Source organism: Scomber japonicus, chromosome 8 (assembly GCF_027409825.1).
Source record: "Scomber japonicus isolate fScoJap1 chromosome 8, fScoJap1.pri, whole genome shotgun sequence".
Lineage (NCBI taxonomy): Eukaryota > Metazoa > Chordata > Actinopteri > Scombriformes > Scombridae > Scomber > Scomber japonicus.
The window spans coordinates 12,428,738-12,453,074 of NC_070585.1; the positions used below are offsets into that span (position 1 = coordinate 12,428,738).

The 24,337-nt window shown below is 41.8% G+C and overlaps 1 protein-coding gene across 3 annotated transcripts; it reads left to right on the top strand.

Annotated features, from left to right (window-relative positions):
• n4bp3 (NEDD4 binding protein 3) lies at window positions 1–23,142 on the top strand. 3 transcript variants are annotated; one of them, XM_053323501.1, is made up of 10 exons: window positions 1–193; window positions 18,181–18,461; window positions 18,548–18,716; window positions 19,083–19,295; window positions 19,536–19,648; window positions 19,795–19,990; window positions 20,079–20,171; window positions 20,261–20,512; window positions 20,672–20,930; window positions 21,427–23,142. In XM_053323501.1, the coding sequence occupies exons 2-10, from the start codon at window positions 18,214–18,216 to the stop codon at window positions 21,858–21,860; spliced, it is 1,977 nt and encodes a 658-aa protein (XP_053179476.1). In that variant the 5' UTR covers window positions 1–193; window positions 18,181–18,213; the 3' UTR covers window positions 21,861–23,142. The 3 variants fall into 3 exon arrangements, with proteins under 3 accessions (XP_053179476.1, XP_053179478.1, XP_053179477.1); XM_053323503.1 differs by lacking the exon at window positions 1–193 and adding an exon at window positions 3,207–3,301; XM_053323502.1 differs by lacking the exon at window positions 1–193 and adding an exon at window positions 7,150–7,195.
• Window positions 23,143–24,337: the final 1,195 nt, after the last annotated feature.

A 24,337-nucleotide genomic window follows, 5' to 3' on the forward strand; every position in this document is an offset into this window, starting at 1 on the left:
GGAAAACAGACAGTCTGCGCTCCGCTCCGCTCCACGCCGCCAGCAGGCAGATCACTGTCTGCTCCGCACCAAGTCCTGGAAAATATCCTGCGGAGCCACGTAAACGGCATTTGTTTCATTATATAACCGGCGAGAGACAAAACTGCAACAGAGTATCAGTGCTGACCAAGAGATGTCCTGCATGCAGAATATGGTGAGCGCCAATTTTTTCTAATCTTTCCCTGATCCCTGATTCCCATTGCACGCTGCGACGCAGCCGGAATCTGTGTAGTGCATGTAGTGTTGTGGTTTATGATGATGGTATGTTCAAAACCTTCTGCAGAGTAGACCTGAATGAAATAAACTTGATAATAAGCTTGGCTGTGCAGATTAAAGCCGTTGAACTAATGACACAGCGTTGCTCTTAACTGGACCACATACTTTATGTGCTCAAATCAGGGTTAATCCTCACAATTTGATTCTCTGTTGGCTGTTGCACTGGCATTTGCAAGGGTTTTACTGTGTGTGTGTGTGTGTGTGTGTGTGTGTGTGTGTGTGCGAGTGAGTGAGTGAGTGAGAGAGAGAGAAGTCTGATGGATCCACAGTGCATGTTTTGTCATTTATCTTCTGTCATTTTGCAGCTATGGTGGTCCCATGCACTTCCAGTGTATTGAAGTGTTTGTCCTGCAGGGCTGTAAATGTTTGGGTTGAAGCTCACACTCCAGGCTCTCTTTTGATGCACAGGAGTTTGGGGACAAAAGCTGTGTGTGTGTATGCGTGTGTGGGTGGAGGGTGAGGGGGAGACTCCAGCTCAGTCTTGGGGACTGCCAGGCTGTCGTCGTGGAGACCAGAGGCCACAGGTGACCTCTGACCTGAGGACTCATGAAGAGCTTCAGGAAGTTATGGGTGCATGCTGACGCAAGTGAAGGAGCATATCTGACAATAGAGACATGCTGTAATAGATGTGTGAGCTGTTGGAGACTACGTGGTAACCATTCCTATAATTTAGGAATGAGTTATCGGACGATTCAGGGTTATGTACTGCTGTGTCTGCTGGTGTGATTGTGCATGACTGATCACTGGCAATCATTGAGACAATTTAAGTACTGTTTGGGGTTAAAGTCACCACACAAAAATGCATCTCTTCATCTCATCCAACCCACTTTTGTATGACACTATGTGGGGTGACTGAGTGTTGGGAAGAGAGTCAAGATTTTGCAGTCAGCATTTTATCATCAACTGTGAAAACAAATAAAACACAAAATAATTCTCATATATTCTCATCTACCTCAGGGGTGTCTATCCATGCAGAAAGATGTCACTTCATATCTGCAGGTTTTGAGTTACTAGTGACTGAAACTTCTGCTCCCACTCCAATACAATAGAGTTTAATTTCTGTGCTCAAAACAATGTAACATTTTCATTTGACTCGGTTAAAGGAACTATCTGCTTGTCTAGACACTTTGAGTGTTCTGTGAGAAAATGTGGTTGTGATTTTGCTGCACAGACCATTCCTGAGTGCATCGACATTAAGTGAAACACCAGTTGTAGATTTTTGACCTATGTTGTCATATTACCAAGATTGATCATTTCTAAAATTGTCTCATTTGTTAATGTTTTCTAAGATGGGCGGATCCAGTAATTATTTTGTGGTTTAACAGAAAATTAACTGTAAATTTGTGAAATTCATGAATTATTATGGTAATTGAAGTAATGATACCATAACATACTGATTACAGCTTCTCAAATGTGGAATGAATTTGCTTTTTTCTGTGCTCTGTCAATGTAGGAAGAATACCCAATAAAAAAAAGTTACTTGCAGAATTATAGTGTTGTTATCTTCTCAGAACGGTGTGTTATTCAAAAGTGTCATCATGTTAGATTTGGTCAGTACAGCAAAGCTAAAGGCTTTTGGAGTAATTTTTGACTATCCATCCTATTAGCACAACCCGTATCTTTGCTGCTCTTCTTTCAGCAGAATCAGCCAGACAGCTGATGCGATGTCTTCATTCAGCTGTTTGAGTTCCCAAGGGATTGACACTCCCCTGTGTGTGTGTGTGTGTGTGTGTGTGTGTATGGGTGTGTGTGTCTCCATAAAGCAACGGCAGCTGATGAAACACTAATGGTGCTGACCATTAGATGTCTGCTGACCATTTGCTCTGTGTTGCCAGATTTTAAGAGTCATCGATACAAACTCATGAGATCCTTTATCACGAAACAGTCGTTTTCTACCTTACACCTCTCACAGTGTGATTTAGTTTAGTTTCACTAAATGTGCAATTCAATATTTTTCTCTTTCAGAGCCCAATAAATCCAACATCACTATGAACTACAGAGCAGCATGCTGTTAGTTTCTTGTTGTGCAGCGTGTAAGTGCACGGCAGGTCAGTCATGCATACCGCAGTCTAGCAGATGGTGTAGCAGCACAGTTGTAATGGCATTGTGTTGGTTAGTAGAGATTTCCCCTCAGGCCAGCCAGCTAATCAAACACTAATCAGCCGTTCTTCCACTCACTGGGTTTGGTCTTTCTCCCCTCCTCAACTCCTCAGCTTTTCCTCCCCTTTCTCCACATCGTCTCAGTCTATGCTCCTAATCTCGGGCTTATCCTCTCACCCTCTTCTCTCCCTCCTGTCTGCACTCATCTCATAGACTCTACCATGCCTGATTGCTCTGTGGAGAAAGTGTCGTCAACTGACACTTAAAGCTTTCACTCCTTGGTCATCCCTCTGCCTGTGGCTCGCCTGATCCGCTCTCTTGGCCGTCTGTCGCTGCGATTAAATTCTGGCTGGGTTAAGAAAATCTCTGTGGGACCTGGCCTTGAGTTTAGCTTTCCCTGCCTGGATTCTGCCACTGTTGGATATAAGACTTTAGATATCCCAACTCAAAGCTATCACAGTTAATGTTAATTTGTTAGTTTTTTAATACATTAGAATAAAGTTTGTTTGTCTGTACATAACCACCTGCATATAAATCCTGTGTAACTCTGCGCAAAATCATCAGTTGTTAAACTACATGAACCAGTCCACACAGACTTTTGTGTGGGTTTAACAGCAACTCAAATTTGATCAGTCTCAGTTTATCCTTGATTTATAATACACAAATTCCATGTGGTTCAAGTTGCAGGTCTTACACCCTTAGAAGCTTGTTATTTTCCTACACGCCCAGGTTAATCATTATCCCCGAGTGACAGGTGTTTCCTAATAGCTAAAGGTTGAGCTTTATAAGTGTGTTGCCATTCCTGCCATTTCCTCTTGACAAATGTAAAGCTACAATAGAAGAAAACAAAACACAATAACAGGCATGTAGTATCTTGAATTTCAGGGTAAGTGATCATTCTGAAACTTCTTACAACTTGCCTAAATGATCTTTGAGACACAGTAAACCTGCATTGCTCAATAGTTTTATATTGACAGTGGATAAGATGACTATGCGTAATGTGAAAGGAGTATCTTATGGTGTCGAACCCACTGTGACTGTGTCACTAGACTGTGCCCTTTCCATTAACTTTATGAAGCGTTGTAGCATATTTCAACTCATTGTTTTGGTTTCACAGCTCTGATAAGCAACTTCATTACCTGTGACTAGTCAACATAGTCAAATCATTTAGCAACTACAGAACCATGCCAGGTAGCAAGAAACGAAAGCTAATGTTGCTTGTGTCCAGTGTACATATGCAACTATTTGCTAACTTGTTCACCACATTAACTTTATATAATGTTGGTTATACAGCTTGTTCTTGTCATTAGTCATCGTCTCCTCCTAGGAGGTTTCAGTTCCTCCCATACACTTTAAATGCAATATTGCTTTCCATCTCTAACAAACCATCTCATTGCTGTAAGTCATATTCATTACATGTCTATCACAAGTATATTGACATTAGCTGAATACTTTAATGATTATGTTCAGTTTTAGATTACATAACTAACTTTTCAAAAGACTTAAACTTGCACAGACTAAACATAACAGATTGATAATTTATAACAGTTAAAGTGTAAGTGTGAATATGCATGGGTGGATTTCCTATAATGAGGAGCAAGCTTGTTGGCCCACATGCTTAATTCTATCAATCCAAATGTATTCTGCTGACAGATTAACCAGATCTGGAAGATATTAAATATTTGAGCTTAGTAAAGTCTACTGTGCCCATATTTCCTGGGTTAGTTGGTGCTTGACCTGCCTCCTGATTACTGAACAATAGTTTTATCCTCATGGGACAGGCGGGATCTCATGACCTTCAGAGGGGAAAGGTCTGTGAATGTAGGAGGGTGGACTGACCCCATACTCTTTGTCTCTAAATGTCACCAAATCAGAGGACAGATGGAAATAGCCACAGCATCTCAACCTGGGATTGTTTTTGTTAATGAGCGTAGACTTTTCCCCTCTGTGAATCAGCTGTGGTGTGTTCCAACTTATCGTTTTCTTGGGTTTTTATTGATCAGCCTTATCTCCCTGTGTGGACCGCTTGCCTTCTACAGATACCAGCAGCAATGTTTGTGTGAGTGTGTGTTGAGATGAATTGTGTGTGTGTATGCAGGGTACTTGGCCCCTGTCTCATTTATTTAGTCTGAAGAGTTGTAGCGTTGCGGAACAAAAGGCCATGAGTCGGAGCCCTCTTCTGTGAGTAGGCATTGTTGTTTATTTATATCTGCGTGAACAAGTAGCGGTCGTCCAGGCTGCTCTGTTCTACCCAACAGTATTTCAGTTTGCTGTCACGTCCTGTTCTTTCACATAAAATCAATACGGTGGATTTAAAGGTTACATACAGTTATCTTTACTTGGCCAGCTTATCTCTCACTTAGGTCACACAGGTAGACAAATAATGGTTCAGACTCCTTCGGACTGTAATTCTTATCTTTTAACAGGTCGTAATTAGTTTTTCAAAGGAATATTTTTTGGAAAATACACTTATTCATCAAGAATTAGATGAGAAGATGAATACCACTCTCGCATCTGTGTGATAAATATAGGCCTATAGCTACCACCAGCATGTGGTTAGCTTAGCCTAGCACAAAGACTGGAAACAAGCGGAAACAGTTAGCCTGACTCTATCCTAAGGTCAGAAAATCCTTCCAGACAAGAACAAAGATATTTTAACATGTAGATTAGAGAACTTTAAAGGTGTGTGTAGGTGAATAAATTAGGCTAACACCAACAAATTAGGCTAAATTAGGCTAACACCGGACAGAGCAAGACTAACTATTTCCAATATATGTGCTAAACTTAGCTTGTAAAGGACTGTATAAATAAAGTACATTTACATTTACATTTACAACAAGCTCTAACTTTTATTTGCAATAATAACACATGTAGTATCAATGTTATTGTCTTACTCTTGGCAAGGAAGTGAATAATTGTATTTCCAAAAATGTCAAATCATTCCATTAACAAATGAATTTATCTCTAATTATCAATCTTAGTTGTTATTTTTTTCGTGTGAACTTTGTCTCTGTGAACATCCAGCTAACTAAATCCTTATTGACAGAGTTTTAAAATGTCACATCATGTTTTTCTCAGAGAGCGAACGCTAAACTGACAGAAATGAACAAGCTCAGGTGGGTGTTTGTTATTTCTCATGAACCAGACAGCTAGCGTGCCTCCCATTGCTGCTTCCTGTAATGTTGTTGTCCAGAGGAGCTTAGGTAGAGGAAATGAGTCTAGCTTGGGTTTGTCTTCTCGTCTAGTTGACTGGTCAGACAGGTACAGTATCTGTAAGCAGGCCCTGACTCGTTCCTTTTCTGTTGTTCTTGCCTTGTACAGTATCTGCGGATCTCCACTCACACCCTCGCTATTCTGTCTGTCTCACGAAACACGTCATTCCCACCCACTTACCCCCATCCTCCCCGCGCTGCCATTTTTCCATCAATGCACATACACATACCACCCTCACCACTTTTCCAGGTTCCCAGAGCTTTTCTTGTTGGAGCTGTTCTGTCGGCCAGCTAGGAGTCTTACAACTGAGAATCTGCGGAATCTGAGACTGGATATGCCTGTGGGGCCCAGAGGTAATGACAACAGTGCAGCGGCACCTGCTCAAGTGTTAGAACTGGCTGGCTACCTTTGATGGGGTTATCCCTACTTTTCATTTTTCAGCTGATTTTTTTAAATGGTAGCTGGCAAGGCCAAAGGGCGCCACAAAACATCACATTCTTGCTCTGGAATGTCTTTAATAGCTTGCCAATCGCTGCATAGTGCATCTCTGGTTGGCAAGGTGCTTTATTAACTGAGATTCCTGTATGCCCTCCTATTGGTGCCAGCTTCAAGAAGTTCAGATACCACCTTCAGCCCACATCATCACATGGCGAGGAAAGCCGGAAGTAGTCGCTCTCTCCTGGTTAGAAAGCAGTGAACAATGTCCTCTCTTTTCTCCCTCCTCAGATGCGAGCATCTCCAGTTTGACTTATGTAATGTGATACGCTGCAGAACTCGTCCAGTAGCCCAGCCTCAGGAAGGGAGACTTACACTCAGACTATTGTCCAGACAGTCCATGCTGAGACAGCCCCCACATGCTCTCATTTTCCACTTCTTCCTCATCTGTGCCGTCTTATTTTTTCCTACTCTTATCCCTCTTTCTTTGTGCTCCTGCTGTCTGTCTGTTAACTCAAGTCAGATCCTTTATTATTGCCTTATTATCCGAGGGTAAACAAGATGCATTGTGCTGTTGCTATGTGTCCAGTGAAGCTGGTTCTCGTGTGTCAATGTTGGATATGGATTGACCACCTCAAAGCTGGTTCATATTAAGGGCTTTTGTCTCTGGAACAGGGAGAACAAGTCCAACCACACTGGCCTCTGAAAGGACTTAAAGTGCACAAAGAGATGAGCAGGTGAGGAGGGTGTAGGGTGAACAGGAAAGTACCTCTCTCAGGGGTGTTGTGTTTGGCTTAAAACTGTTGTTGTGGTCAACTTTGTGATAGCTACCAGTTTCCTCTATAAAACACAGGTAAACCTCCAGTCTCCATTCAAACTGCCCTCATGCACCTCTTAAGATGAGCTTAGTCTTCTATTTAGATCAATGCAAAGTCATCCTGTGGTGGCCTGCATGTCAGTGGACCAGGACCAGGCAACTCCCTCCCATCCACACCTCCCTGCTGCCATCACAGACTGAGAAACAGGAAGTCATGTGGCGTGATAATCAGTAGCGCGAGCATGAGATAGAACGAGTGAACAGAGTGAGCATGGCATCAGGAGCAGAGAAGTGAAGTTTCAGGTGGACAAACAGGTAAAAAACTATTCATTTTACCATCAGGCTATATTTAAACATATCTTTATATTCTGTGGAAGGTTATCTCTGTATCTCTGTTGACTTAATGTCATCAGATAGCTTGGCTTTCTATTTGCTTTGAAAAGTCAGTCTTATGATACTGAAAGTGTCTAATCTCCCTTCTTTGTGATACTGGGCTTCAAATCAAAGGAAAAACTCACCCAACCTGTTTGTGTATGTTTTATACAGTCCAGAGAATTGCTCCTTTGACTTATTTACATGCCAGTGAGCTCAGTGTGATTACAGGGCATACTGAGGTTTAAGGCAGCACTGTCAAAAAACAGCTTAAGCTGCAGAGAGAAGAGGAAAGCAGTCTGATTGTTAATTAGTTAGCCCACAGGGAATGCTTGTTTGCAGTGGAGCTGAATTGGAATTAGCTAACTTTTTAACTAAGTCTTTTCTCCTGGGCAGATGACGTCATGCTGAGCAGCAGCCTCCCCATTCACTTCCAGAAAGGAAAAAATATGCTAATTAACTGTTAATTATTGAATGTCCTAAAACAGTGCCACATGGTGAGTAAATAACAATATTAGCTTTTTTGCTGAGCTGTGCATCGTGATTTCTTCAATAAACCCTCTTTCCATTACATGCATTCTTTTTCTGGGTTTTTAAAAAAAACTGTTATGATCGCTTGTCTGATGGTCTACTTGTGTCCCTGGAATTCCCCTGAGGGCTATTCATGGCTTTCTGTTGTACCCAAGCTCAGTAACAAGATTTCATTAGGCTGACTTTGTTCGTATGCTGCTACCGATTGCATTTTAAGAGTTGTGTAGTCTCCACTTTCACTGTGCACTTAGGGCAAAATGTCTCAGCAGCAAAAGGTGAAATGCTTCTCATGTTGACATTTCACTGTTGCCATTGTAAACTCTGCACGGGGATGTTTTGACCCCAAGATGGCTGAACAAGCTCATTTTCGGTTGTTCCCACTGTGCTGTTTCTCACCTCGGGCAGACAACAAACACTTGCTCTGTTTACAGAGAAACTCCACAGGATGAAAACATGCTGATCCACTGACTTGGCATCAGCATGTGTCAGCATCAATGTTTACTACCTGACTCGCAGGGCTCCAGGTGTTAGAGATCATATGAGATCAGAGAGAAGTTTCCCAGGATGTGATCGGTAAAGCTTTTTATCTGCACTTGTTTAGCATTAACATTCAAAGCAGCCATACTGTGTGTCAATCCATATCTGTGTGTGCATCTGCAGTCTGCACATTTTCCTATTTTAAATTTGCTGTGTGTGTGGCCCGACTAGTTAAGGGTGTGTGGACGCATGTGCACTCGCCGCAGCTGTTAAGTGGAAAGGTTCAGGTGTGGGTCGATGTGGGAACCACTTGATTTCTATCACTGTAATCACAGAACAGTGACTCCTACGTGAACCGCTCCAGGAAATAAAGAAGCTACAGAGCGAAAAGAGAAAGCTGCTCACATCCCCCCTACTGTCTCTGTAATGAATTTAATAAGGAGCTAGCTTTCTCTTTTGTCTTTATCAGCCCAATTTAACACTATATGAATTCCTCTCTATGATTATGTGGTAAAATGATCAGTCATTAAGAGTCTGATATTACCAACATGGTTCTCATAGGAACTAAGTTGCTTTGGATAATAGACACTATCATTTAAAAATGACCCAAAACACTGGAGAGCCTGTAGTGTAGGAACGAGGGCCTCCACTTCACTCTTATCAGTGCTGTATGGGTTATGTGAAGGCACATTAATAATTACCCAGTGAGAAATGTAAGGAATGTGCGTTTGTTTCTTCACATCGCTCTCTCTCTTTACATTCTTCTCTCTGAACTTCAGCTCTGCAGTGAGCGGCTGATAGCAGCAGTTGGCAAACACTGTTTGAGCCCTGCTTTGTAACAAGGTGCACAGAAACCAAACAGAGAACTTGCACTGGACTCAGGATCAGGTGAAATAAATAGCCTTTGTGTTGTTTGCTTTCTCACATTGCATTCCAACATAGTTATGTGATAAAATATTTCTGCATGGTGTTTTACAGTAGCTGACTTCCTTGATGAAATTAGAAAAGGGGCAGGTGGGATTGGACAAATAGATGATATGGATAAAATCTGGATGATCTAAAACGAAACATTTCCCATCATGCCTGGCACTGTATTTATAGTGCCAAAAGGTGTCATTCTTTCAAGACTGGACTAAGTTACACTAAAGCAGTCCTAGACATAATTTCTGGCTTTTAATATTTAATTATTTAAATATTTGATATAACATATTTAAGATGCATCATACCTCCATGTTGAGAATATGTGATGCAGTGATGCAGTGACTAATTGTTTAGACAGTTTTTTAAGTTCATGCAGTAATAATTCAATAATAAATAGATAACTGAGATTACTCATGCAAGACTGACTATCTCTTGTGACTGTTAAACAGATGGACAGTGTGAGACATGCAGTTGTTGCCTTGGATAGTGGTTGGATCTAAAATTAGAAGTTCTTTTTTAGTGAAGGAACCCAATGTACTTTTGAATGATATTGTGACATTTGTATTGTATTTAACATAGTACACTATATCAGGTATATTTGGTTAGGTTTGGTGTGTTGTATTTACCACTCAGGCGATTAGTGTGTGTGTGTGTGTGTGTGTGTGTGTGTGTGTGTGTGTGTGTGTGTAATGACTGACAGGCAAGCTGACGCCACTTGAAACAACACTGAAGTACTTATCCTTATACTGCTGGTACTAATCTCTGTTTTTCACACACACACATCCATAGAGCCTGAACTTGTAACCTCACAGAGGGTTCAACACAGATCTTCATTTAGTCCTAATCAAAGCAAAGTCAGATTATAATATACTATCAATCCTTCTCACACCAGAAAATTGAATACTTCATATCTTAACAAAACTGATTTTCTGCACTGAATCACTGTTGGAAAACAACCAAAACTTCCCCATAAATCCCTCTAATAAAACATGCAGAGGTAAGACGTGGTCCTCTCAGTACACTCTCCCTCGGGTGACATCTTCTTGCTCTCAAACAGCCTTACATAACATCAGTTAGATACAGATCAATAAGGTTCAATGGAACACCAGTGCAACCAGTAACCCCAGATAACCCCCACATCACTACTGTAGTTGCAGCCAGTAATTGAATTCAGCGCAGAAATACAATACTATACAGTCAGCAGAGGCAATTGAGGCCAAGACACACTGTGCAGACCGCCATCAATAAGCTAACAGATGCAAAGTGAGGAAACCCACCTCAGCTGGTCTGCCTCAGAGGAAGTCTTGAAAGCTGATTTAGCGCAGAGAGTTCAGGGCAAAGCCAGGCAGTAATGATCAGGACTGTGAGACTTCTAAACAGAGCTGTAGGGCTTATAAAAATTAAAGCTGCTCTACTTGCAGATTCTTTGAGGTAGCCTTTTTCACTGTGTATTTTTCAGCAAATTAAATGTTCTTAAAGTTTCAAGTTTTAGTCATGTTTCAAGGTTTTCACTTCTGGGTCAGTGATTAGAACGGCTGTGGTGGAAATTATTAATGAGGGTTCGATAGCATTTTAAATTTCAAAGTCTCATCTATCTACTCGGCATGGAAAGACATTTGAAGAAGGAGCCAGCTCAAATCCATTAAACGACTAAAATGTCAAAAGATAATGAGATGGATGACAGGCATGGCATGCGAGGAAGGGTATATCTTTTAACAGACTCAATTGAAACTTTGTTATTTTATGTTTTATCTGTCATAACAAGAAATTGGGAATTGGTCACTTGTCAACTTTTTATGAGCTAAAAAAAACCCATACAGTCCAGTCTTTGCAAAAAGGTCATTTTTAGCTTATCTTCAAAACAATTGAGAGTTTTATTTAATTTAAGAAAGAAGTAGAAGAATTTCCTCAATCCATAAGGGAATAAATAATACTTATATTTGTCAAAATCTTACTTATGTATGGAAGACTCTTCATATATATGACTATTGGTTGGAAAAAGTTGTAGAAATTGGTATTGCTTCAAAAAGGCATCACACAGTAGAAACAAAAATAATTAAGCTATATTTTATCCATAGTAATGAGTCTAGACAGAGTATATAGACTTGTATAGTATGGTATATAAGCTGGCCCAGTGTTCCCCAAAATTCAGCTGTTCCTCCTTGTCAGACCATGTAATAAAATGTCAGCTCTTGACTGTGTGTTCTCAATAGCAGCTTGTATCTACAGCTATTACCAAATATGACCTGTTGACCTCTGTAAAGACTTAAGCAGTCGTCATCAATGGAGACAGTGTGAGACCGAACACTGGCCCTTCAGCTTTAGTGCTCCGCCTCTGACCACCAGTGAATTATGGGCACTTCTCATCTTCAGTGTCATGAAATGAAAATAGACCTTTTATGCACAGTTCTGTCTGCTCTCTCATTCAGAAAACAGAAGACAAGAATCACTACTAAAAAGTTTAGCCTCAGGTGGCTCTGACCAAATTTCCATGTCTGCTAAACAGTAGCTGTCACAGATGTAGGATAACACATGACACGCAAACGTTTCATGACCCTGCTTTTCAGCGTCTTGGCTCCTCTGAATGGCCTCGGGGTCTTCTGGAGAGGAACGAAGTCTGTCTGTGTGATTGTCTCTCATCCATAATTAATAACCTGCTAACAACTAGAGGCTGCTGTCGAGCACTCTTCTGCTGTCATTCCCCACAGCCAGAGACACTCTCACACACACTCATTACACATTAGCATGTAATAGTCGTAGAGCAGAGCACTGCTTCGCTTCACATGTAGGTTGATTCCTTCCTTCTCGGCCTCTGGCACAGCTCACCCTGCTGTTGCCGCTGACAAATTTAGACAGTCGAAACACTCATATGAGACCAAAGTCACACTTGGCTTTACATGGATTTCATTTTGTGCTCTCAGTTTTAGAAGCAGGTCCCCATCCATTATTAAATAAAATTATAATTCATGTCGTCCCTCTTTGTTTTTTAATGAAAAGTTCTACGGATTGGCCTAAGAGGGAGAACCAGCATTTATTTAAAGCTTTTATGGTGCTACCTTCATCACAGGGCACCTGCATTGTATGTGCACTGTCCTCAGGTCACTGGGCAGATAAACAGCATGGATAAAGATACCTATTAGTTTTTTTCATCTGTTCATTTTCAAGATCATAGCTGCTGCAGGAAATGTAAAACACATCACTTCTCTTGTATGATGGTATATCTGTGCCAAAAACCTATGAGCACCAGTGAGATTCACATATGCGGATGTAGAGAAGCCACGCACAACTCAAACAGGTGTGCATGCATATTATTTTTGCAAATGCTTACACAGCATTCACACACAAGCTATATTGTAGAAAACCATCATTGAGGGCATGTAGTATCCAAAGGAGTGAGTAACTGTTAATCCCGAGCGCACAACTACTATCATTGCTTTCCTGCTTGCAAAATTTGTACCTGCTCATTCTTGAATGGTTTTAATCTTTGGCAGCAAGTTAACAGACCATGAATGTATTATAAGAGCTGGATATGGTGTCGTCAAGTAAATTTTCCCCAGTGGTCACTCGTAGTATTGCAGTGAAAAATACCCCTGTGGCTCAAAAAGCATTTTCCCCATTGATCACTACTGTAAAAGAGACATCTGTAAAACTGCTGACAATATTTTTGATCCATGGAGGTTTTATATTTGTAAAACTTTAATGCCGAGGAAAGCTATTTTATAAATCTGTGAAGTCATCACTATGTTGGGCAAAGTGTATGAGCTGAGCGGTAACTCGCTGGCGTGAAACACTGCTCTATATATACAGTCAAGTCAGTTTTATTTATATAAGGCCAAATCACAACAGAAGTTATCTCAGGGCATCTTTCATATAGAACTGGTCAATGTGGTGTGTCCATATCATAGACCATATCTAGCTGCCCAAGATGGTGGACCCTCGCAGCCAAACATATTTAGGGATACAATGATGAATGGGTTAATGAGGTTGTGCCAAAGTAAACCTAACCAAACTTCTCCAAAAATATAATTATTACACAGGAGGAACCAACAATTAAACATGGTGTATCTAACAAAGGTTAATGTGAGTGAAAGTGTAAAGGGAAACCCAACTTACCTGCCATCTTTCTCCCCTCACCATGTACCTTTTTCAGTTTCTCTAACAAGTTCATCTGACGGTTTACGGTTTACTTAGCTCATACAGACAAGTAAAAGGCAGAGAAATGAAGCCTCGCTCTGGAGTTCTGCTCTTCTTTAGAGGTCTCTCAATGAAGATTGGCTGAGTGAAAGTCTAAAAAGAATCAATGAGTTGTAGGGTTGGAACCCACAGGTGTAAACCAGTATTATATATTTTCTAATATAAATGTTGTAGACATGTATGCTATTAGTTTTGTTGATCTTCTGACAGAACCACCGTGAGGTTCACATGTGTGGTTTTGAGTGACCTATCAGGTAAAGGCCGTAAATATGATAAACAACAATATAATTTCCTTATTATCAAGATTTTAGCATATTATTTTTGTAAGCATTTAGCTTAAACACCGCTAATATAGCCCAACAGAGTGCACTAGTCTTGTTCTTGTCTTTTCCTGCTCTATTAGCCCGTTTTGTGGCAGGAGCTTGTGTTTTAGCATGCTAAGTGTGTTGTTAGAGTCATAAAAAGGGTTGCTTTCACTGTTAAAAATATTACTGCACTTATTTCTCTGTGGACTAGATGAAGTAAGGCGAGTGATGTATTTAGCGATCACTCGATAGTGTTTTACACAACTAGCAGCTGTGAAAACTAGCGGGCACAGCTTTGATAGAGCTTATATAACATAACAGAGTGTGCGCTGTGTGGGAGTTTTAGATGTAACCTGCAAAGTTACCCCACAAACGTAAACAAACTTTGATCATGGAGCTGGGAGAGAGAGCTCTGAGGGAAGAGGGCAGAGGATCTGGAGCTGCGAGCTGTGTGCATATGCTTTTTTCGGGGCTGCGATGAATGACCTGCACACACAAAGTGTGAGTGAGCGCCCGTGGGAGTGAGCATTTTGTGCATCAGAAGCTGACGAGCCCGAGCTTGTGTTCTGTGAAGCATGTTTGGAATTTGGCTTCCCCGTCCGTCTCTCCTCTGTCTTTGTCCCAGTGGTGACCCTTGTGTCTCTGAGGGTTTGAAATGTCCCCTCTATTCACGCTCAAGTGTTTCATTGAAAGCTTTGTTTTCCCCACAGGAGACCTGATTACAATATTTTAGGAGAACGTGTCCTTGAAACTCTCAACTTGCAGTATGTTTTGTTTTCTTTGTGATTGTTGTTAAGTGGCAGTTGTGTGGTTTTCTAGATGAGTTAGGGCATCATCCTGAGAAGACACAAAAAAAGCCAAAACCTTCATTGTAAAGTCTCACTGGAAGCCTTCAGGGGAGCCCAACACCTCTCTGCAACATGTTCACATCTTTCCTCTTTAGAATATACTGCTCTAGATCACAAGAGGCAAGACACAGAGGAGACAGACAATAGTAAATGCATATATTCAAATACTTAATGAAATGACTCATTACAAAAACAGTTTGTTAAGCAAGGTGTCAGAGGCATCTTAACTAAACAATGTTACATCTTTCAGTTCATGAATGTATGTCCATTATGTTTCTAGCCCAGCAGATGCAGGTAAAGGTGTATCAGAAGGATAAAGAGGCTCACTTATAGATACACAGCACTTTGTGAAACTGATGCTAAAAATGTTCATGTTTGATCAAAGTTAACGACTTTTGGAAAAACTCATCACTGCTTTGAAAGAAGCATAAATCAAGAGCAGAGCACTTTTCAATTAGACCATAACTGTTCAAGGCTGGCAGGAAGCACTGCTTTGATCCGTGTGTGTGTGTGTGTGTGTGTGTGTGTGTGTGTGTGTGTGTGTGTGTATGTGTGTGATTTAAGGAGGTGTGTTGCGTTTCAGGGCCCCTTGGCTAGTGGGGGCCCCGGGTTGTAAATCTTGCTGTGTCTCCTGGTTTACTCAGGCCCATAAACTAGAAGGCAATTATGGAAAACAACTGGATGCAAGATTTCTTCAGTCCTTAAAGATTTGTAGTTGCAGACTAAAAGGATTTTTACCCTCTTCTCTACCCAAAAGCAATCGCCTTGCCTCACCCGCCCTCACCCCAACCTCAGCTTCCCGTCAAGCATCGATTGGACTCTCATGTCTTTGGCAGATACAAGACCTAAACGGGGTAATATACTGTACCTAAAAATACTGTGTCAGACCTTGGCCAGTGGCCATTAGGTTTGGCATGCTCATAATTTATTCATATGGTGTCAGACATGTACACACATTCCCCACGACCTGCACCGACTTATATCTATCGTGACTAAGTTGCACTCTGACCTCGGATACAGTCAGAGTTCTCAGTTGGATAGCACCAAGATTTACACTTGCTCACAATGTCACATTATAGTTTATTATATTCATAATAATTGATTATCAGGTTTCTTCCACTCACAGGGATCTCCACTTGAGTTCAGCCTCTATTATATTGGCTTATTAGGAGCCGGATGCTTTAGTGGAAAGTTTTACATTGGGGGAAACAGTACCTCATGAATATAAACATGAGCAGCTTGGGCTGCTTTGATCTCGGCCTGGCTGAGAGCCCTGAGTGGAGTGGGCTGAAGCTGCCACTGCAAAGCTCTCACTGCCTATTTTAACCATTTGCATAATTGTTATAACTGTCGGGGCCAGCGGTGCAAAGCTCTTGATAAATGTGCATTGTATGAGAAGCAAGAGGATATGCCAGAGTGTGACTATGGGTGTCAGTGCTCATACACGGGATAGTTGTGTGTGACAGCAGCGAGTGTGAAATTGCTTTAAGGTAGCATGCGTGTCATGAATGTGTACTGACTGTGGTGGGAATTGACAGCCAGGCAGCAGGATGGCCCAGTCATTAGTTGAGCGTAGGGTTGATCCCCCCCCATGCAGATATGCACCTGTCTGCCAAAGCATTCGTGAGCATCCTCCAAATTGGGGTTTTTGCATGTTTCATCCTACAAATTGTGCACATTCTTCTGTAGACTTCATTGGAAAAAAAAAGTTTCCAATGTTTGATTTTCTACTTTTTAGGCAATCAAAATCAACTCGAGTCATTACACTTGCATGAGATATATAATCCATTCTTTGTACTGATACATTTGATTTGATGCATATTGATGCAAATGCAAGCAGGGAATATGAGAACTAACATTTATAAAGATACTCCAGTTTCTGTGTTGCAATACATATAATATTGTATTATCCTTCTCATGTTAGTTCATGGGTCATGTTCCAGGACTCAGATATTCGGAGAAAATGCCTTTTCCAGTAGAGTTGTTATTGGCAGCCATATCTCTAATATCAGATGTCAGATGTCCTTGAACGCACAAGGGAAGAAGAGTTTCCATAACAGTCCCGTCTCACAAATGCATTACACAACAACAATAACATCTATTGTATAAGGAAATGTTCTCTGTGATGGATTATCTATGTGAAGCCACTTTTAAGCCTCTTGGGTTTATTTTCATGATAAAATAAATGAATGGAAACTAATAATTGCCTGCAAGTAATGAAATTAATATTAAGATTTGTGGTGTGCTTTGAAAAATGGTTAGCAGAAATGTTAAGTATTCAAGATTAGTAGTTAACGAGTGAAAGAAATAGAAAAAGGCCTGGTTTGGCCCTTTAAACTCTACCTGTGCCATAGCTGCCACAGAAGCTGAGCAGAGAAAAAGAATTTGCTTCCCTCCGGTCGTGTTTATAGTCGGAAAGACTGCAACGTATTTGTGTGTTTTATGGTGTCGGGAATGTTTTATGGCTGCTGGGGGTGTTTATGCATGGAAAGAGAGAGGGTCAAAAGGGTGAAATCAATAGTGATCCTTAATGAGGTTGTCTGAAAAGAAGGAAAGAAGGGCACATGTGGGTGATTTGAAAACCGATGGTGGTGGGGAGTGTGTGGAGGGAAGATAGTCAAACTCGAGCCTGAAGAGGTTCCAACTTGAGATGGCAAAACAATCATGCCTCTTAGGTAGGTGTTTGGATAACTTGGCAACTGGTTCAGTTAAAAAAAAACCTAAACAAATTGTTGAACACGTTGTTCATCGTTGTATCGCTGCTTTATTTTTTCTGCTGTGGCTGAAAAGAAAACCCAATATGACCCAGACAGCCATCACATCTGTTCAGTATGGATTCAGGCCATGCTAGACACATGAAGGCACAGTGCATGATTGGTACATTGGATGCTCATGATTTTCATGAGACGCAGGAAATTGGCAAACAAAATAAGCCGTAGGCCATAGGACTTGATTAAATTGTCCATAATGTGTATTGTTTACTAAAGCACTTCTGTCCTTTTTTTTTTCCTTTGATCCCTGCTGTTAGTTGAATCCGAGTTATGCAACAGGCTTGTGATGTGACATATGTGGCCCTGCCTCAGAATAAACCTTTCCCCTTACAGAGTACCACAGAGTCCATGTTTCACATGATCCCGCAGTCTTTTGATTTGCTGTTGGGACAAGCGAACACGTGCTACTGATTCTTTAACAACTGCATTATAAAATATTTTCAAACATTTCAAATCGGTCTAGTATTTGTTATTTTACATTTATCTTTCCTCTATAATAGATTGGCACAAAGGACAATTTGTGTGTTTGTTTTGTAGTGAGGTGCTATGCTGTGATGGCATGTGGAGCTCAGTTGTTCTAGCTGTACTCTTGAGACAGCTGTCTGAACAGAGAAACACAGCTGATGAAACGTCTTTCAGCTCTCGCTCTCTCTCCAGAGGCCAACATCCACTCAGGGTTGTAAAAGGGGCAAAAGGAGTTTTATCAGCAAGGGAGTGAAAAGCTGATTGTGTGAGAGCCCACAGTGAACACACCAGTGCCTGGCATAGAAAACAGATTGGTGCATAAAAGGGAACAAACAAAACATTTGATAAATGATGATTACATTAACTACTCGCCGCACCTTCCCTGTATGCTCACTTTCTTTTTCTCCTTTTTACAGAGCACCTTATCTCCCCACCGAGCCCCGTAACCAATGGCAACCTCAGTCCAGACTCTTCCTCTGACCCGTGGCCCCAACAAAAACTTCCGCCACCCTTTCCCAAATCCGCCCCTCTCCTCCCGTTGCGGCATGGGAAGCGTTGGCAGTCTGGTAGAGAGACCAGACGTATCTCCCACTAAATTGAACCGTGCTGTTCCCCAGGTGAGACCCAAACAGTCCAACGGCCTCCTTAAGAAAGGCTTCACCCAGAGAGAGCTACTCAACTACCTCAACATCACCAGGTGGGTGCTGCTGCGTTAGAAGCAGACGCTGTCATAGAACATTCACACGGACATGACCTCAGCTGACCTACCGTGTTCCCAAACAGAAAAGAGCCTAAAGCAAGCCACAGCAGTGACAGTAAGAAGGACATTATCTCCGGCCTCGCCTCCATCAGCGGACGAGAGGAGGACGTGTACGCCAAGGTCTACCATAAAGACGGCACCGAAGTTGATTTGACAAAGAACTCACTACCAAGTGGGGGCAAGTATGAAAAGGTAAGTGTTGTAATAATGTAATAATAAATAGGGACAAGCTAAATTACACTTGGTTTCTTATTCTGATGACACCAACACTAATTTGATCGGTATAACATATACGTCTCCGGGAGCGTGAAACAACAACCCCATAATCTGTTAAATCAACCTTAAATCTCCTGCAGTCTACCAGCATACATTGATAATCTGTCACTTGCTGTGTTCTGAATTTATTGGAGCAATCAAATCTTACCTTTTTTTTTTTTTGGTTTGAATTGATCACTAGGAACACAGAGGGTGTAACGGTATTGATTTAATAGAAACCTTGTGATTTATGTTACATAGCTCACATCATCTAAATACCTGAACTTTGTTTTCTTTCTCCAGGCTCGTTTCAGGTCTTCTGCCTTTAAGCCGGTCACCCCCAAAAACTTCAGCTCCATGCAGAACTTGTATCCGTCTTCCAAGTCGGAGGATATGGATCACGGCCTTTCCAATGGGCTGCACAGAGCCTACGCCCATGTCCCTAAAGCTGTATCCACCTCCTCTTCATCTTCCTCACCCTCGCGTCATGGAGGACCAACATCCAGTGCTAACAAGGTATCCTAACACATAACGTTTAGCTTGGACCCAGTCCCCATTAAGTCAAGACCAAGCTCAGATATTTGTGCTTTTGGTATCAGAATATCTTTTAAACTGAATGTTTAAAAGGCACAGGCCAAACAAGGATCCAGGTGCACATCACAGGGTTTAAATACAAAATCAATACAAGTATTATTTGTCATTTAATTTAGCCACAATTAATGAATAACATTACTTACTTACTTACTTACTGTGTAGGCAGTACGTGGGTTGAGCCAGGAGGATGATAATCTGTCAGACTCGGGCCATAACTCCATGAGCAGTCTGCCGCCATACCGGCCCCCCTTCCGCCCACACCTGGCTCACATCAGGTCTGCTGCAGCATCATTGTCTTGGTTCTGTTAGTACTTTACAATCAAATTGAGTGCTATAATTGAGTTTTTTATCTTAATGACTGTGTGGGAAGTGATAACAAAAGAGATTTTTATGGTCTCTGTGGTTTCTTTCTTTCCTCCAGCGCATCTATGGGCCACATCAACACCATCGGCTCCCTGGACCGCACCTCTCTGGGCCAGAAGGCTGTTGGGTCAGGGGGTGTGGCCATAGGGGAGATGGCGTGTCGGAGCATGGCGACCCTTAGTCGTCTGGCTCCATATAGTGGGGAGGCTCCACCTCCTTATGAATGGACACTCTCCCTGTCTGTTGAGGAAGTGGTAAGTGCAAGGCAGATGGATGGATGGGAGAATGAGCAGGAATATGATTTACAGATTGATAACTCATTCATGCTGTTGTCGTTTGCAGGTGCGCGATCTGGAGGAGCGCCTGGTGGAGAAAGAACAGGAGCTGAAACAGATGAGGAGAAACCTGGATGAGAGCGAGGGCGCAATCGCTCAGGTGAATCTGATTATATTTGTCTGTTCTTCACTATCACTCTATACATCAATCTGTTCAAAGATTTACCTCCATCTGCTCTCCGCATGCAGGTGTTTGAGGGCAAACAGCGTCTGTGGGAGAAGGAGGTGGAGGAGCTGAAGCGCCTCTATGCCGCCAAGCTCCGTCAGGTTTCCCAGCATGCCCAGCGTTCCCAGCGCACGCTGCAGTTGCAGCTGTACAAAGCTCAGCAGGAGAAGACTCGACTGCAAGAGGAGCTCGACACTCTGAAAAGGGAAAAAAGCCAGGAGGCTGGAGCCATGGTGAAGCGAACCAGTCCAACCCTGGAGGAGACGCAGTGGGAGGTTAGGTCTTTGGAGGCTATTTATGACAGCACTTACTTCTGTAATTACTGGGAACAGTGGAGATCAGTGAATATTATCATTATTTGTCCTGTTAAAATGATCATAAATGTATGTTTTTCCTGCTCCTGTCCTTTCTGATCCCATTACTCCTTCTCTCAGGTTTGCCAGAAGTCAGGGGAGATCTCTTTGCTAAAGCAGCAGCTCAGGGACTCCCAGGCAGAGGTGACACAGAAGTTGAGTGAGATCTTCCAGCTAAAGACGCAGCTCAGGGAGACCCGCACAGACCTGCGTAACCGGGAGAGCCAGATAGACGCACTAAAGCTTGCCCTGCAGGGGACGCAGCGTCGCAGATGCCCCTCTCAGACTGCCCATGAAGATGGAAAAGGAGCTGAAGAGAGTGCTCCAGCTGGGGCGACAGGTAGTTTGATCTGTTTCAGTCTCTCAGTCATGTGTTCACATGTGTCACTGGCAATGTTTGAATTACATGATTTCGTGGTTAACCTCACGCTGGTCATCCTGAGGCACCATATACATAGACACAGCATTTAGCCAATAGCATCTCTTAAAGGACTTCTCTTATTAAATAAAACCAGCTAGATCTAACTTACCAGTCACTTTGAAAACATTGTTGGAAAGGCATAACAAGTATTCGGGGGGGAGGGGCAGGTATTTATATGCCACAGATGTCTGTTAAATATCAAGTTAGGCATCTTAAATGAACTGGGTTTCTTATCATCACAGCAAGAGCTTGTTTGGGTTATTTTGAGTAATGAACAACAACTTGGACCCAACGCAAGGTTATTTGAGTAACCAGGCCAGGAGCAGAGCTCTCTGTGCAGCCAATGCATTTGATTATATTCCCCCCATGGCTGTGCTGGACTGTAGTTGAAGTTATGTGAACCTTTTGGTTACAGGAGGGTGCGGGGGACCTACAGAGGAGCGTCTGCGTGCAGAGCTACTGTTGGAGCGACGCCAGAGCGAGGCCCAGGCCATGGCTTTTGAGGAAGAGAGGCAGACATGGCAGACAGAAAAGGACAAGGTCATCCACTACCAGAAGGAGCTGCAGGCCAGCTACTTAGAGATGTACCACCGCAATGAATTGCTGGAGAGGGAACTGCACCAGCTGAGGGCAAGCAGAGAGCGAGTAGCAGGAGGACAAGGAGGAGGAGGAGGAGCAGGAGCAGGAGCAGGAGGAGGAGCAGGAGGAGGAGGAGGAGGAGGGAGCAGGAATGGGACATTAGAAAGAGAAGTGCCAGAGCTGAGGAGTGAAAGAGGAGGGGAACAACAAGAGGACAGACCTTCCTCTGGTCTGCCATGGATAGAGAGGATTGAATCATCTGAAATTTGAATGTGTCAGACTCATTTGCAATGTAAACTGTTTTTGCCTGACCACGTCTGCCAGGAAAAGAAAAAAGAAGGACTCATTAGGCAAAATTATGAAATAATAAGTCAAAATTATGAGATAATATATTTTTAAAAAGTTTCACCACATTTTAGGTTCTATATGAAAATGTTGATTTGTCAAAATAATCAGTTATGTCGTCAAAATATTCTCACTAAGTAAAGGTTGTGAGATATTGGTAAAAAGTTACCTCGTCATTACCAATAATTTTACTCAAACATTTGACTTATTTCATAGTTTTGTCTCTAAATTTTGACTCTTGGGGTATTTTTTATTTTTTATCTCTTCTTTTCCTGGCAGCACCAGGCCTCCGTAGCTTCCTGTCTGTTCACTTTTCTCTGCCCATGCACCTATGTTGATTTGCCCTTCTCCTGCAAAGACTGGACCAATAACCTCCTACACTGATACTGCACAGAAATCTTATGCCTGTGTAGCATCTATCCATGGAAAAGAGTTGTATCATTTCTGTATAAAACATGGTCAAACTCCAACCAAGAACCCAGACTGTCCTGCTTAAGATTTCTGTCCAGATGTCAACCTGTAAATGAACACATTCATAAGCTGATTATTACCAGTTGTGATAATTTGGTAGTTACTTTTTGGACTGTTGTAAAGCCTTGACAGTAACTGAAGGATTTAAAGGGATTTTGTGCAACCCTGTATCTTCTCAGCACCTGTGGATTCAGAGTTCACCTGGACTCTGTGAGGTAAACTGCATCTCTGGGTTAAGTATTGAGGATTAGAGCTCTCTGGTGCCAAGTTACTTAGGCTATTTGTTTGCCATCAAGACAGCTACTTTTAAGAAACTGGATATGTTGGATTTATCTCTGTCACTAAGTTTCTGGGTCCTGTCAAATGAGATCAATATATTTTGTACATAATTGTAATTTTTGACTTGATTTGCCTTTTTGTCTCTGTGTCCCAAGCACACTGTTGTCTTAAATGGGCACACTTCCACACCTTTTGAATGCTATGAAAGTGATAGTAGATGAATGTGACTGCTCTGCTTATTGGTGCGATGTGGTGCACTTTCCCATACAGTAACATCAAATGCATGACATAGGTGAAATTGTTTTTTCTGTATTGTTTATTATAAATATACGAACATTCAAAAGCCAGCTCTCAATCGACCTTTCAACATACTGTGACTCTTGTCTATTTACTGGAATTAAAACTGTACAGTATAACTATATATGATTGTTCTGGATTCATAATAAACAGTTATGACGTGGTGTAAAAGTTGTTTGGTTGGTGGTTGCCTTTTCTTTCTTTTTTTTTTTGGTGCAAACTGCTCTAAAAAGGCTTTTCTCTTCTGTTTTCTGAATGAAACTGCCCAGAAATCACTTGTTAAAATATTAGAGGTGGAGCTGATGGCATTCACCCCAGGGCTCAGACGATGGCCTGCTTTGAGGGGGCTTAAAATCTCCACAGAGCGTGCCAATAAAACCCAAGGACAGGAGCTTTATGACAGAATGAACAACAGAGCGGCAGAGGCTTTTGGGACTAATGTGGCTTTTAGAGGTTTAGCCTTGGATCCTTATCTCCGCCTCTCCCTGCTCAACCCCAGCCAGCCCTCACATACCACCTTCTGCATTACAGACAGCAGAGGTGGGAGGTCAGCTGAGATGGAAAAATAGGAGGATCCCTGTTTGCTTAACAAAACAAGCACGCCTATGGAAACCATCAAATGTGTGCCTTTAGGGGTATATGTAAGTAAAAACATTTTACAAAAGAATGTAAATAAGGGATTTCTTTTATGCAGGGTCGTATTATCTGAATAGTTATGAGCTGTGACTGACTCACAATGCCCAAACCTTCGCATTTACAACATTATATAAACTAGGGCTTAATATAACTGCATAGCTCAGGAGAGGTTGAGTGATTTACCGAAGTGGGATGAGGAAAAAAAAAGATTCTTACCTCACAGACCTCTGTAGGAGGGTTGCAGCGTTGAATCCCATCAGTGCTGTTCCTCTGACATGATCAAATATTAGTGAATAATGCATGTAGGAAAAAATAGCTTCCTATTTTGAAAGTCATCTAAATTAAAACCTCATAACTTGAGATCTAACAGATTTCATGGCTTTTTTGTTCAAGTATGGATAATACAGCAATAGCACCACCAAGTGGTAATAAAAGGAGTGAGCAGCTATAGAGACATCAGGTGAAACCCATAGTGAATTAAGTATAGGAGCAGTCCACCACCAAATGCCATTGCAAGCCTCCAAAACTGACTTGGAGTATAAATTTTTATTTTAATTTCAGATGCAAGTATATGAAACATGTTAGAGGATAAATATTTACAATAAAAGTTGCATAACACACAAGAGCAGGAAACGCAAACATTCAACAAAATTAATACGACAGAAGTACAGAGCGCTAGCAGTCTATCTGAAGGAACACTCAAAGAAGCGATGAATGAT

Coding starts and splice junctions, on each gene's coding strand:
- n4bp3 (XM_053323501.1), top strand. CDS start 18,214: ATGGCAACCTCAGTCCAGACTCTTCCTCTGACCCGTGGCCCCAACAAA. Junction 18,462..18,547: donor AACTACCTCAACATCACCAG/GTGGGTGCTGCT, acceptor GTTCCCAAACAG/AAAAGAGCCTAAAGCAAGCC. Junction 20,513..20,671: donor TGGAGGAGACGCAGTGGGAG/GTTAGGTCTTTG, acceptor TCCTTCTCTCAG/GTTTGCCAGAAGTCAGGGGA.